The sequence below is a fragment of the Pagrus major genome, chromosome 22 (assembly GCF_040436345.1).
Source record: "Pagrus major chromosome 22, Pma_NU_1.0".
In the NCBI taxonomy this organism is placed as follows: Eukaryota; Metazoa; Chordata; class Actinopteri; order Spariformes; family Sparidae; genus Pagrus; species Pagrus major.
The window spans coordinates 21,976,353-21,992,428 of record NC_133236.1 but is presented as its reverse complement, the minus strand read 5'-3'; the positions used below and the strand labels follow the sequence as shown (position 1 = coordinate 21,992,428).

General features: G+C 42.1%; 2 protein-coding genes across 2 annotated transcripts; one reads left to right on the top strand and one right to left on the bottom strand.

Annotated features, from left to right (window-relative positions):
* Positions 1-300: 300 nt before the first annotated feature.
* sh3bgrl2 (SH3 domain binding glutamate-rich protein like 2) lies at positions 301-7,954 on the bottom strand. The gene is made up of 4 exons (XM_073492234.1): positions 7,756-7,954; positions 3,195-3,380; positions 1,980-2,060; positions 301-1,191 (listed from the first exon to the last, which is right to left on the bottom strand). Exons 1-4 carry the CDS (start codon positions 7,798-7,800, stop codon positions 1,177-1,179), a joined length of 327 nt encoding a protein of 108 aa, XP_073348335.1. The 5' UTR covers positions 7,801-7,954; the 3' UTR covers positions 301-1,176.
* A 979-nt stretch (positions 7,955-8,933) lies between these two features.
* Positions 8,934-16,061, top strand: lca5 (lebercilin LCA5). The gene is made up of 10 exons (XM_073492277.1): positions 8,934-9,276; positions 9,714-9,854; positions 11,133-11,548; positions 11,865-12,106; positions 12,220-12,525; positions 12,826-12,963; positions 13,106-13,202; positions 13,298-13,434; positions 13,536-13,722; positions 13,810-16,061. Exons 3-10 carry the CDS (start codon positions 11,155-11,157, stop codon positions 14,700-14,702), a joined length of 2,394 nt encoding a protein of 797 aa, XP_073348378.1. The 5' UTR covers positions 8,934-9,276; positions 9,714-9,854; positions 11,133-11,154; the 3' UTR covers positions 14,703-16,061.
* Positions 16,062-16,076: the final 15 nt, after the last annotated feature.

The window sequence follows — 16,076 nt, the reverse complement described above, 5'->3', positions numbered from 1 at the left end:
CGATGATCTATATTTCTCATGCTGTCAACAAATTCCACGAAAATACCAGAAATCAACAATGAACGTATTTAATTCCCCTGTGCTGCAGAGCGCCAGTCTAAACTGCACAATGTGATGAGTTCCTTCATTATAATATACTTCGACATGTAGTTTTTGACTCAGTCCCACAAACATCCGATTGCAGCTGTAAATATTCACTAAAGCCCAAATGTGCATACATCTCCATATTCACAACGGACTGTTCATGTTTTAATCAGTCTATGGTAGGATTAAGGTAGGGCTGAGACACAGACTTACACATTGTTGACTTTAGTCTTTTTATTGGATTTGTAGACAATAAGAAAAATTTATCAAATAACGCCAACCTGGTCCTTTAATCAAATTAGTTTGGCAGTGGAACGATACAAGAACAAAGTTTGTTTTATTTGATCGCGGTGACTACGAACTTAGCATGAGCGCTAGCAATGATATGACGTATAATCTTTATGCATATGTTTTAGGATACTTAGCATTTGGTCTCTTCTGCTGTTTGATAAGCTGGAGTGTAACCCTCACCTCTGAGAAAAGCATCCTCACTCCCACACATGCACACACAAACACATGCGCGCACACACCGCCAGACGTGATGGCTATAGGCCTCGGGGTTGTTTCAGGTTGCGTTGAGTGCTGCCTCTCAGGTCCCCTCACTTAACGTGGCCTTCATTAACATCTGCTGATTGAGACGGATACACACATACACACTAAGGCATGCACACACACAGTATAGGTGTGTGTTCAGGTGACTAGTGCCTGATCAGTTCTTCCCCGTCAACTGCACTGTAGGTTGACCTAAAGCGAATTATGCAAAAGCTGCTACATTGTCTTCTAGTTTGCACAGCATTTATGCTACTGACAGTGTTTGTCACAATGTGTGAAAAAAAAATACAGGAAACACAAAAGCATCCGTTATAGAGTTTGTCCAATTCTGTGAGAATCAGACCCTTCTTGGATGTGATGGTGGAATGTTGATTTCTCGAGTCAGGAGAGGTCATACAGGGTAAAATCCACTGGGTCGGATGTTTGGCAACATGGTGGCATCGTAGCAGAAGGAACAGACACAGGAACAGGAAGCGATGCGGGTTTTGTCCTCGTATTTGAAGGGTCCCTGGATGTCACATACCGGCAGTTGGATCTAGGCTACGACTCAGAATCCTAGAGATCAGGGGAAAAAGGGGATAGAGATTGAATAAGTATCGTCTGTCTAAAGCACATTATACAGTATGCTACACAGCCAGACTTCTCTGCTCAACATTCCAGACTCAATCCATCTGCAACGTCCTGCTGGTTTATTCGTAATCAGATCTCTTTTAACTCAGTTATCCAATCAACATCTCGGAGAGGGACAGCAAAAGGATGGACCAGGGGTAAAATTAAATAAGTACTCTCCTGTGATAAATGGAAATTTGATCCTTGACAATTGGATCATCTAGTGGTCACTGTAATCTTTTGTTTTCAGCCAAAAGAGACCGATGTAGCCAAGTTCTAAGGTGAAGATGTGAGATACTCTACTGAGTGATGTATTCATTTTCCTGATCAAATGAACCCCTGAACAGTGGTTGATGTAGGGGTGACAGTTATTTCGATTCTAAGAGGATCTTTGGGAGACACAGCAGCAGCAGCAGCACATACATATTGATTTTTGTCAAACAGATTGAGGGGAGGATTCGGCTGCATGTAAGAGGACTTCTCTTTTTCCCCACCACAAAAAGCTGATGTGCATGAAATACCAATAAGTTACACAGTAAATGTTTCAGCTTGCAGAAACTAGAGCTGCTGATCCAGCACTGTGGGGACATGTCGCAGTGTTTAGTTTAGTTTGAGGAAGTCGGGACTGACAGCAAACCTCGTTGGCTGTATGATTTATACCACAGAGACAGCAGTTTGTTTTCTGTATCTCAGAATCTGAATGCATGCATTAGTGTTAATAATCTCTCTCTTACTTTCACTGATGGCTGGGAGCTGAGCCCAAGGAATGTAAACACAGTGTTGTTCTCCTTTGACTGGAAGAAGTCTTCATAGTCCTGAGGGGGAGGACAAAAAAATGAGGATGTTCAGTGTTACATAATCTCTCCAAGTTTGAAAGATGGTTGTAAACATCCCTGCCAAACAAACAGTCTTTCCACTGCTGCTTTTAATATAAATCACTGTGACATTGCAGAATAATGTTGGATTACCTTGGCCAGTGAGAGTGACGGCAGGCAGAGCAGATAATCTGCCCCATCCATGAAACTGGATTACGACAGGATTACAGAGAAGCTTGCAAAAGGGGAGGACATAAACTGGCAAGCACTAACCGATCAAACTCATTCTCCAGAGTAGTTAGCTCAACCATGTATATGAAAACCTAAATCTCATGGTTTCCACTTTTAAAATAATTTCTAACCCTAACCCTCTAAAACTGTATTTATTGTTCTGTTGTCTCTTTGTTTGATTCTATATAAAACTAAAACAAATGTATCAACACCTCTGTCTGCTCTTCCTGTAAAATATTTACAGTGTGACTCATGCAAACTTGGTGGCATACATCTATCCAATCAAATTTAAGACGGTTTAGGTCGACTACCAACCTCTTAAAACAACTAGCGAGCTTGAGGGCTGTCGTAGCTAATGGACCGAAGAGTACGTTTTGATCTCAGCTGGTAAAAACTTATTTTACATTTCTTAAGAATGTGGTTGAGGTCTGATTTAGTCGTTTCCCCCTCATTCCCCACCTCCGTATCTACAGCAAGAACGTGGGTGGAGGAGGTGTAGATTGAAAATATACAGTGTAGCGATGGATGAGATGACAGCTCCCCAAAAGTGAGGCCAAATCATCCTGATCGCCCCCTGGTGGCTGGCTGCGTTATAAAGCCCTCCCCCTCCATGTTAACAAAAATAGACATTTTGGAAAATATTGTGGTTTCATTTTTGTGTCACCCATCTTTTTAATTGCCAGTGATGAACACAGGGGGACATGATGAAGATCTATAGACTGCAGAGGGCGGTACAGTTGTTGCAATGGTCATCCATAGGAACACATGTAATGCATTTTGAGGAGAATCAATGAAAACTTCATATTGTACCTTTAAAGAACAAATGCTCCAACAACGCTGTGCTGTACAGAACTACCTTACGGACAGTTGCTCATTAATAACAGTAACAAATCTCCAATATACCCCGCAGTAGCGATCCTCGTTGAAGATCTGCGGAGGCAGCGGGTTGCCCTTCTCCGGCTGCCTGTCTCTGGGGATGTTACGGTACATCCAGAGCCTCTGCTCCTCCAGCATGGTGATGTCTACCTCCTGGAAGCTGATTCGATTTGCCTCCAGGAAACCAACCACTGCCTGCTGGTGCTTCTTTACCTGAGGAGGTTGAAAATGAATTAAAGAAAGAAATAAAGAAGGGTGGAGGAGGGTTGGATTGGGATGGTTGAGTAGATTCACATGTACATTAAAAGGAAACAAAGTCAACAATATTCACAAACACATCTTATACTGCCTTCATGTATGTGTACATGAAGTGCAGCTGGACGCTGTACAGCATGTGTGTATGACATTCACCCTGTCTCCGTCTGCTGTTCCTGCAATAACAAACTGTAAGCTGACACCAATCGAACCACACACACACACACATGTGGAGCGTATGTATTCATTGCATAGCGACTCCTTTGGTAACAGGGACATTAAGAAGGATTATTGATTAGTGGAAGAGCTTAGCCTTGAAACCAGAAAGCCAACATACTTTTCCTGTACGGTACGCTATGACCTTTTATCACATCAGGAGAGTTTTTGTGAGGTTATCGACTGAAAATTAACAATTAATAGCTATCTTGTTTTTATGATGCTCTTAAAAGTAATGAATCGGGATGTTTCATGTGTCCTTTCCCATCTTTGGTCAACGGGATGGATGCAACAGCTCCCTGTGGTATTGTCCTGTGTGCTCTGGGAGGCCCTGTGTGCGAGTGAAACTGCATGACAGTGTTTGTGAATGCTGAGAGAGAGAAAAAAAAAAAGTCCAAGGATAATTTTAGAAGACAGAAAACTCCCACGGAAGGAGGAGGTCATAAACAAATTAGACACGAGAGACACAGTCCATATGTCTCAGACCTGCCACTGTGAGTGAGCGTCTTTCTCTCCCTGATGGTCGACCAACAGTTTTGTTTTGTGCCTATTTTTAATTTCTTTTTCATTCACAGCTACCTTGTATTATGTCTATGTATGCACTGAGTGTTCATTAACATCACAAAGGCTGATTATTCAAAACAGTTTGAGGTCAAGCAGTGCGGACTAATTTAAACAGGGGCTTATTTTGTGGCTGAACGCTAACATTTATTATCCAGTTATCCTGAAAACATTTCTCTAGTTATTCTGCCTTTGATTGAAAAGACAACAACAAACAAAAATGTAGTAAAATGATGAAAAATGAATGGTATCTACCCTGTGTGCTTGTGTGTGTGTGTTCATGCCATGTGTGTCCATTATTTTAATGATGCTAAAGGCCACAATGGAGCTATTGTTTTACTTTAAAGACAGTAAGGGATTGTTCTGGACACACACCCTGTCTATAAAACAGCGTTATCTGGACTCTCACAGCAAAGCAAATTCATTTCAAGGATACCGATTGTCTGTTTGTTCTGGTCAAAGGTTAAAACTCCACAAGGAATGTTATTTTCTCATCTGTACTGTATGTCACATCGCTGGCTTCCATATAAATGATACGACCTTCCTCTCAGCTCACAGGCAGGCAGCGTGAGTCTAAATAATGAAAGAGGTGCCCCCGGTGAGGGTGAAGGAAAGTGTGTGTCAGGGGATGGGTGAGTTCAGATTTTTGTGTGTGTGTGTGTGCATGTAGGATTAAAGCCATCCAAACACTCATTACAGTATATGAGTATGCATGCATTGTTTGTGAGCACGTTCTGAAATGTGGGGATTAACTGGAGGTTAAGATTAATCCACGGACAGAGAGAGACATGGGGAGAGAGAGGAAATGTAATGAAAATTTAAAAAAAATACATGAATTACGTCCATCCTGATCAACAAGACATTTGCTGATTTGTTGGAGCTAGCAATGGGGCCATAAAATGTCCCAAAATGCTGAAAAATGTTTTTTACAAAGCCCAAGATGACATCCTTGCCAATGTTTTGTTTTGTCCAAAGACCAAAAACAGAGAAATAAAGAAACAAAACCACCACATTTGTAAGAAAATCTTAGTAAGAGTCTTGTTCCCAACTCGTAAAATACCGACGCGTTGGGATTGTAGGTCGGGCTGGCTGCCATCCCCCCAAAAATCAGCTTTTCTTACAAGTAGGACCTTTGAAGGAGACATATTGTCCTCATTTTCAGGTTCATCTTTTTATTTTAATAGGTTAACATGCTTTAATGCTCCAAAAACACATCGGTTTTCTCATACACACAAGCACTGTATTCCCCCCCTGTCTGAGACACTCTGTCTCAGCTCCTGTTCCTTTAAAAACCCTGCTCCAAAATACCCAGGCTGCTCTGATTGCTCAGCTCACACACGCCTGAGACACCACCGCTCACCTAGTCTGTGGTCTGCCCTATCGTGTTTTCAGCTAACACTTAGCTTCACCTGTGCTGTGAACATAGGCATAAGTCGTGTGACATGGCGACGCAGTCTGATGTCACAACGTCACAGAATTAAAGGCGGGAGTACTGACGAGACATTCAGGAGCAGTGTTTTCTGTGGGAGAGAGGAGTTTCAGTTGGCGCAGACGTTGACCTTTTTAACTTCCCAGACCTTTTACATGCACAAGAACCTATATAAAACACGGAAGGACAGGGAAAACATGATGATATGTCTCCTTTAAATCTTAAAAAATGACTCAAAACCCCTTGTTCGATTGTCAAAATAGTTAATTTCTTAGTTGACAACTAATCGATTGTTGATTCTGATGTAATCATTCTTAGATCAGATAATGTGGGGATACATAGTGGGGAGTATTTTTTAATTACATTTAGGATCATTATCAAGCCATTAGGAATTGGACAAACAGTCTGATGAGGCTAACCCTGATACATACCCTCTGAGGAGGGGGGGGATAACCTAATTTGCACTTCATTCATTCTGTGGCGATGATTTCCGCCCCACTAATCCACTGTTGTTAAGCCGTGAACTGCTCATTTTTATGAGGACACTGTAGTGTTTTGATTATTACCTTCTCCTTGAGTCTGCCTTTTTTAATGCTTATACATCCCTTTCTATTTTCCAGATTTCAACCCCTGACCGTCACACAGAATTATCCTCCTCCTCCTCCACCGCCTCAGTCTCACACTCTTTCTTTCACGCAAACCCATCCATTTCACTTTCAATCAGCTGAGGGGATCCAGCCTCACCTTTCCCTCTTCATTCAATCACTTGTAACTCAATTCAAAAGCATTCAGAGTGAATCACATTCACATGAGCTCCGCGCTCGCATAACTGACCCAAATGGTGGACCCATTCAGGCGTGCCTGACCGTGCTTGTGTGCGTGTGTGTGTGTGTGTGTGTGTGTGTGTGTGTGTGAGAGAGAGAGGAGAGAGGGAGTCTGTGTGTTTTGAATGTATGTGTCATAGGATTAAAAATAACTCCTTTGTAAACGCTCAGAGATTGTGCTGCCCTCTTCTAAGGCCGGAGCACGATAAAATAAATATATTACTCATCTGTGCCATTACCTAAGGCTTGAAGCATTTGCGCAGGAGTGTTGTTTGATGATTTTCTGCTTATACTTAATATCAGCTGGGTCTACTCAATGGTATGTGCCTGTTATTTCCCAAAAGGGGCAACCGGAGTGAGGCTGCAACTACCTATTATTTTCAATGTGGATCTATCTTTTTTTAATATATATATAAGAAGCTGAAATGTTCTGCTGATCAATTGAGCACTACATTTACATTTACATTTACATTTAGGGCATTTAGCAGACGCTTTTGTCCAAACTTACAATAAGTACATTTGTCACAAGTAGCACTACACAAGACACAGTAAATGGCCTTCTAATGAACTATACTGACATCAGTCTCGTGTATTTGGAGTAAGTTGGCCCCACAGCTGCTCAAATCGTAAGAACCCCTTCCTAGAATCGCACAGCAGACGAACAAGTTGAAAGGAAGATCTCAAAACACACAAAAAAAGTAAGGTTAACCCCCAAAAAAAGCGTTGTTCCAGAGGTGTACATGGACCTGCTTCTCCTGATGATGGTTTCAAAGATGAAAAGCTTGATTAAAACAATGCCCTGCCCTTTTTCTAAGGAGTAAGCATCTCTCTTACAGATTATGTTTGTGAATCTTTTTGAAGCCATGAGGTGTTCCTGTTATTTTGTCCGCCCCTGAACATCCTTGGATAATGCAAATGGGCCACTCGAGGCATGTTTGCACGCCACACACGCACTTTGTTCCACCTGTAGGCTTTTACAAGAATGCGTTATCTATTAGGCTCCTACAAAATAAAAGGTGCTGCAACTCAAACTCGTTTGCATTGCACAGGACACACGAGAGAAATCCACCTTTGCCAATTAAAAACGTGCATCTGCAGCGCGTTGGTGTGTAACCTGCCTCCCCGTCTTAATGATGCTGACCACTTCCACTGCTTGTGTGAGCAGCCTGGAGTAGATGAGCGCAAACAGTTACATAAGGCTCATTATAATAAGATTATAGGATTTCTCGAGCATGTCCACATTTGACTGCTTTTAATGTGCGAACTGTCAACACGCTTGAAAAACACGCTTGTGAACACTCACCGCGACAGAGCCGGATGAAGAGGCGATGTAAACCTTGATGACCATTTTTAATCCCAAATGCGCACAAACAAACTAAAAGTGTTTGTCGGCAGCGAGTGTCGTTTATTCCCAAACTCACAAGAAGAGACTTTAAACTGCGGGCTGTGTCTCAGATGAGAGAAGACACTCGTCCCCAGCATTTACACTGAGGCATGATAATAAAACAGCGTGCGAGCGTCTCCGCTGCTCTCTGTGGCGCTCAGCGACTCTCACAGCAACACACACCATACAAAGCACTGGACTTCCGGTCATGGTTTTCCACAATAAAACAACAAACAAACAACGTGATTGCTTCATTTCCCTGCTGAAAGTTCTGGTTTTAAATTATTATTATTTATTTTTTTTGTACCAGTTTGTTTGTATGTCATTTAGTAGCATAAGTCTGATTTTAAATTAAATTTGGTGAATTTCGGTATGGCTCTACCAGTTTGTGGTGTGGCTCCAGATTCAGCTGCACTTTACACATATATAAATAAATAAATAAATAAATAAATAAATCTGGTTTTGTATCCATTGACTGTTTATTACTATATGTATTTTGATGCAGATTTTAATCCTGTTGGAGATCAGATTTTTCTGAACATTTTCCATAACTGGGCTACAAAAAAAGTGGATGCACAGCCTTGGTGGAGGCACCATGCATGTGCTTGTTATCTTGCAGTACCGCTGCAAATATGAAGAGCTGACAGATTGTGTACATGCACCCTGATATGTTGCCTTAAAAACGTCAGCACAATTTCAATATTGCAGAGAATGGGGGATAAACTATGTCATCACTTCCTCCTCAGTGTATTGGTTGCTGTGAAGCACTTTGTTTTAATTTGTTTGTATGAAAAGTGTTATTTGAATAAAGTCTGATTGACTGATCCCAATAACCTTTGACTGGTCGTGATATCCTACCTATCAGATGGCAAAACAACAGTAGTATATTACATAGACACAAAGCAAATATGCGGTATGCATAAATCTACTGAAAAACATACAGTATCTATATATCTATATATATATATATAAATATATGACAACACGCACTATAGCGCCACGCTGGCGATAAGGTGGTACTGCAGGGGTGCTGCGGTTGCCATGGTACAGCGTCAGCGGTACGACTGGCTCCTGAAGGCGTGGACGAAAAAAAAAAATACTATCTGAACGCCCCTGACGGCCAGGATTACTCCGTCTTCTTGTTTTGCTGTGGATAATTACAGGGTGGCGCATTCTCAAACGATACTTTTTCCGAGAAGGGCGGACGAATAACGTTATGTCCTCATATATCTATAAGTAACGGTTGCTAAGTTAGCTAGCGTCAAAGTTCATGCTAGCTTGCTAGTAGTTAAAGCTGTGTGGCTAACGTTAGCCGATGGAGTCTAAACAAGGAGCAGGTAACTAATTGCTCCAAAGTTAAACGTAAAGCAGACAAAGCCGGGACGGTGTACAGGAGTAAATGCGGCAAACGGACAGGTTGGTGCCAGCAGTCACAAAGCGGTAAGGCTAAAACGCGACCCCCACCTGTTGATGGTAGTTTTTTGTTGCTATGCTAGCACAGTAAGCTATCACCAATAAGTCAGTCCTCTCTCAACGTTAGCTTCCAACAACCCGTTAAAGGCTAATGTTTGCTAATGTCAATACGCTGAAATGGTATTAGGAGAGTCACCCTCTTTTCTCTCTTATCCACGTCTAATTAATAATGCTGCATTTGAGTAAAGGGCCCATTAAGATGTGGTTGCTCAGGTGCTAGCTACATTGTGTTGCCTTTAGCTACATGGCAGGCAGTCTGACAACAATGCACCTGTCAACAGCAGACGGTCCATTTTAATCCAATCTGTTCGTGTCACTCACAGCAGGCCGGGGAAGCTAGCATGTTATACCACTACAGGAAGCCCTTGATAACACTCATCTGTGTGTACATCTGCTTTCACCAGGGAGCTTCTCGCCTGACTGAGTATATTCTCTCAGCAAATATCATTATCAAGAGCCTCCGGAGACAGTCAGACATGAGCTCGATGAAGCAGAAGATGTGATGACGGCCACAGAGATGATGGGGATATAATGTAACCTTTGTGGTAAGTGCTAAATACTGGATACTACTGTACTGTGCTTAGTATAATTATCATCATCACTTTTTTGTCATCAAAAACATTTGAGATTAATATCACTTATGTGTAATTTAAATGTGTATTTCTTGCTAATGATTAGAGGGGATAGCAAACAGTAGGCCTAAATGACATGACATGATTTACTATTAAAGTCTCTGCATGTGATGAACTAGGTATAGTTAAACATTTAAAACAGAAAAAAAACAAAACAGGTTTTCAAAAACAGTTTTGTATTCGGATGTAGGACATTTCTGCTCCGCTTGACCTGCAATTATGCCCTTTTCTATTTATGCTGATGATGATGATGCTGCTGCTGGTGTGTGTACTGCTGTTGCCATAGATACATGTCCATCAAGTGATTGTGTTATTGTCAGGGCTGATGAAAGAGCAAGATGACTGCACGACCTTGTCATTAACACAAATATTAAAGGGCGCAGAGGCCCCTCAGTATTATTCAAGGGACTCAAGGTTGTTTGATCTCTTACAAACAATGGCAAATAATATCTAGAGGCACTGGACTTTTTCTTTTCTTTTGAGTTTTGTGTGTCGATTGTGTGGAGATGTAGGAGTTGCTTAATGTAGAAAAACTAAAAATTACATACCATTAAGGCTTGCAGATACAGATACATGATATCAGACAAATTCTGCATTTCACAGAGTGTATGGAAAACCATTCAGCAATATATACAAGATATATATGTGGTGCTTTCTATCATAAATATGCAACAACATGTCTACAATCAACAGAATTAAAATATCAGATTAGAACAGCTGAACCCTTTTCATTCACTATATTTTTTCTGCTCTTTTTCTTGTATTTTTTAAACGTATGTGTACATGTGTATCTTACTGCAGTCAGAGATAATAGTCTTGCCGTTTAATGAGTCACCTGGACAGATGGGGGCAGGCTAGCATTTTGTATGTAGCAGCAGCAGTGGTGTAGACTAGTGATATCATACATCATTCAGCCTCATGGAAAATTCCACCTCATGTGTGTTGTCGCTTAGTGACCAAGGCACACGATACGGAAAACCTGAGAGAAACCCGTTGGCCTAGTTTCTTATGACTGTTTTGGATTAATTTTGAGAATTTCATCCTGGTTGCTCAATACCAACGATGATGTCAGTTTATCAGGGGACTTTTAATGTAAGTCTATTAAATCAGGTAAGGTACATTCTGTACAAGTAAGCCTGTGTTATTGTTAAACTGTAACTCAGAAAAAACTTCTCATTTCTTCCAACACAGCATTTCTTCTCAAAGTGACAACATGGAATCAGAAAACAAAACCGACCCTTATGAAGACAACCGGGATGCCGATCAAAGTCGTCAGTCACTGCGGAGTACAAGGAAAGATTCCCGTGACTCGTCCGTCCAAAAACACAAAAAGAACAACTGGGACAAGATCCGGGATGAGGAGGAAAAGGAAGACATCGCTGAGGGTAGATCAAAAACAAGAACGTGGCATTCTGATCCAGATCGGGACCAGATATCAGATGGAGAGGGGCGGAGAAGTAGTCGCTCTTATTACTCTGAGGATTACGAGAATGAGTCTCCTTCAGACAGATCACTCTCACCTTACTCCCAGTCCCGGACTCCATCCCCATTGCCTCAGAGAGGGATGAGGGCAAAGAGGACTTCTAACAGCCCCCTTTACAAGACGGGTATGTAATGAAGGATGTGTGAATGGACAGATAAATACATTTATCTTCACCCTTACTTTTTAATTTCCCTGTACTGTCCAGATGATGGCAGTGTAAGGCAGATTTTAATGTGGTCATTAAGACTGGATTAAGATTTTTATAAGCAGTTTTTTACCCTGAACTTTGACTTTCTTGACAACACACTAATTATGTTGTTTTTTTTTTGCATCAAATTTAATTAATATTCACCTCTCCTGGTGCACTTGTACATGTAAACGTGTTTCTTGTCATTACTTTGAATTTTTTTCAATATCATGTGTGTTCCTCTGCCTCGCAGGTGGTGTGGGGCGTCGGGGTGTGTCTCGCCCACAGCGTCCAGGTGGCCAACCCCTGACCCAGCAGCACCGCAGGGGAGTGCGTTCACAAAGCAAGGAGTCCACACCCCCTAAAGACTTGGACCTGGTCACCAAGAGGATGCTTTCAGCCCGCCTGCTAAAGATCAATGAATTGCGCAACTCACTCGCTGAGCTGCAGCAGCGCACTGACGAGCTGCAGAAGGAGAATCGAGTTCTCAGACAGGTATGCCTAACCATCTAGTTAAGTTTAAAACCAATCACATGGTCTTTTACCTTCAGATTCTTTGAAACACCTGTGGCATCCTAAAGTGGACTAATTGCTTTCCCGCGCTGCAGCTTCAGGTGCGTCAAGAGAAAGCCCTGCAGCGCTATGACGACACCGAGAGCGAGATTTCTCAGCTACTGGCGCGCCACTCCAATGAAACCCAAGTGCTGCGTGAGCGGCTGAGGCGCACTCAAGAGCGGGAGCGGGCAGCCGAGCGACGGTTGAAGGACAGCGAGGAGCAGCTGCAAAGGAGTCGGACGACCATAGCACGGCTGAAGAAGCTGGTCGACCAGCGAGAGTTAGCCGCCAGAGACGAGCTAAGCCGCAGGCTGGAGGAAGAGAAGACACGGGCCCAAGAGGCAGAACAAAAGATCAAGGTAAATTAATTTATCAGAAAACTCAATTCCTACAATAGACTATTCCTGCACATGATCTTTCCTGTCCTTTTTGAAATGTAGCTTATACATTAGATTTAACAAATGATAGATGTCTAGTTTACAAGGCTATTCCATAGCTAGTTAAACAATCACTTGTGGGTACTCAGCAATACACGCACTCATTTGCTTCAAATTTGTTTGTATGTATCCTGGCATCCATAAAGCGACTCATCAGACTTGAGTTCCTTTTTGTCATGCGGCAGTCGGAAAGTGCATTCGTTGTCCTGTGTGTGTTTGAAGGAGCTGGAGCGTAGCGTGGAGCTGAGCAACAGCAGTTACCAGAGGCAGCTGGCTGCAGAGAGGAAGAAGACCATCAGCGCCCAGGAGGAGATCAGGACTCTGCAGGAGGAGCTGGAGCGACTGACCAATAAACTCAAGGTCCATATATATATAATGACATACTTGAAGATATGTTGTCTAACATTCCTGCATAAAATAATTTTGCTGAGTTGTGTACTTAGATTATCCCAAATGTGTCCGTAATTTTATTTAGCAATTTGATGATTTCATTTATTATCAGGAGAAGGAGAGAGAACTAGATGCCAAGAACATCTATGCAAACCGCATGATGAAACCACCACTAAGAAAAGATGCTGACAGTGGCACAAAGCGGAAAGGTAAGGCCTAACTGTTGGTGACTGTTCATGATTTATGTGCCGTATATACTTCCTGGTCATGGTTTGGACTCTAATATATAATCTCTCACCTATAGTCCCCAGCAGGAATAGCAGCAAGGCAGTCCAGACGACAGACAGACTGTCTAGTCTAGATTTCCCCACACCTCCACCTGCCATCACCGATGCAAACGAGTACAGTGAACAGGCACCTGATGACTACCTGTCACTCAAGGTACAAAGAAGTGACTGTACTTTACTGTACCTCCACGTCCACACTTCCTCCTCTCTCATTGTTACTCATGCCTCTTTCTCTCAATCAATTTATGTCGAAAGGAGCCTAACCAAGAGGACAGACGGGCAGAAACAGAAGACAGACATCAAAAGTGGGAACAGCAGAAGATGAGAGATGGGGAAAAAGACAGAGACAAAGAGAATGAATCGGTGAAGGAGAACAAGGAGAAACAGCAACTCAACCAGGAGCTAAATGTGCTTGAGGAGAAGGCAAAAAGACTCAGAAATGGTAAGATAAACAGAGAATATACATATGCATAGAAATTAGTAAAAGGCATAAAAAAGTAAAAGTAATGGCTTCATTTTCTGTCCGCAGGCCGGGAGAAAGAAAAGGAGGAAGAAGACAGAAAGAGGACGAGTTCCTTGTTAAACCAGGAGGAAGAGAATAACAGGAAGCCCGGCCATGTCTTGGAAGAGGTGAGGAAGTGGAACCAGGATGCCCTGGCCAATCAGCAAGAAGCAGAGGAAGCACATCGCAAAAAGGAACAGCTGCTGGCTAAGATGCTTGAAATAGACCGTCAGAACCACGGAGCCCAGGACACCATGTCTTCTGAGTCCAGTAAGGGCTCCAGTAACCATTCTTCTCCTCGTCTTCCCGAGCAGAGGAACTCTTCCATTTTTAACCTGACAGAATCAGAAGAATCGGCCAGTTTGCGCGCTGGTGCTGGAAGCAGGGAAGGTGGAAGGAGAAGATCAGGCATAGAGGGTGGAGCTGTTGCAACAGGACTGGGGAGGAGAGCGCTACGGTCCCAGATCTCCGGTGATGACTTGGCATTCGGAAGCTACGCGCCTTCTTTTGGAAATTCAGCCTCCCGAGTTTCTTCAGGCTTCCCTCCGCCGCCGCCCACAGAGGACAGGGACTCTGCGTTAGAAGCAATAGGTGTTTTTAGTCTCAGAGGGGTGGAGACGGAGAAAGAAAAGGAAAGAGGAACCGGGAAGGACAGGAAGACTAGCCTCATGCAGCAGCTATTTGGTGCCCTGGCTACACCTGTTGGTGATGGTGTTAGCCCCTCCAATAAGATGGAGATCCTGAACAGTCCTCCATCTACCAATGGAGTGCGTTCTAGAAGGGAAGGACTGCTCAGCCACAACTCAGGGTTTTCCACTCCTCCGGCATCCTCCCTGAACACCCTACAGGTCGCAGACAGCAGACCTGCCATCCGTGCCATCAGCTCATTTGATGATGACATAGAGGAACTTACTTTATGAAATTAATTTATATTTAAAGTCATTAATCTCATAAATATATTGAGTGATGAACATGGTTTATAAATTCAAAATGATAAATTATTAAACTTGTCTTACTGTCTTTTAAATGTTTCATCATGTAGGACATTAATTTAATGTGACCGCGATGCATTCAGGTGCATGTGTGTCGACACATGGATGATAGATAGTTGTCAGTGTTGCTGAAACTGGGAATATAGAAATGTTTAACCTTTGATCTGTTTTAATGGTAGTTGAACTCAGAAGTGTTGTGTCGACTGTAGCTTGTACTGGTTGCACTTGTCAAATTTGAAAAGGTTCCTCAGGTTGCTTTCCAGTGTTTGTGGTAGAATATGACTGGTAGTTTATCTTTCAAAAGCAGGATAGCACAGCCTCAACACTTAACCCCATAATACATATCCAATTAATAAACCAAACCAAGTGCAAGCCTTACATTCACTCTGGCTGCAAGTCACATTTCTTTGCATTGGATATTTTAGCGCTTTGCCATATTTTTAAGTAATAATAGTTTTGAATCCTGCATTTCTTTGTGTATCGGTATTTGGGTAGGTTTTATTCCGCACAATTTGAGTTATTCATGATTTAAAGATGTATCACTAAGCAATATGACAATCAAACATCAGTTGCTGAATGTCTGAAAAATTATATAAAACGGGTATTTTTTTAAAAACATTTATAATAAAACTTAAATGTCAAGGTTCTGATTAAGTGTGACATTACAAGAGAAACGTCATAGGTGTTAATGCCATATGAGCACATGTTGCTAAATAACTTATTAAAGGACATTAAAAGCATAGATGTAAGTTGTATTTTCACAAACTAAATCTGTTACCATTTGACTTGCGTGTTTGAGGGCCGATACAGGAGCGTTGTTGGACACTCGTGGCTCTGAGACAGTCAGTATCAATATTCCTGGGTCCTTGTCCCCCCATCACTGATACGACTCACAGCAGACAATCAGCACTAAAACAAACCACCAAGGTACAAGCTATACTGAAATGAATAGACTCTCTATTTCTATCTGTATTTATTTTTTGTTGTGTTCTTATAGACTCACAGCATCTCCTAACGTGGCACAAGGCTGATATTAATGTGCATCAGGAAGCTGTTAAATTGTTTTAGATATGTCCACATTTGAAGAGCTCTTTGTATTTATTCTGACAGAATTCATTATTGTCACTTTCATAAGGGATTTCATTGTGTAACCAGTGAACACTTTGTGGTTTAATCAGCCTGCATTTTGGATTTTTCACGTTTCTACTTATTGTCCAGCTGTGTTGTTTGAATAAAGTTAATGTGTTGTATCTTAGTTGAATGAAAATAAATGAGAGTGAGAGTGAAGCTGTTGCTCAGTTA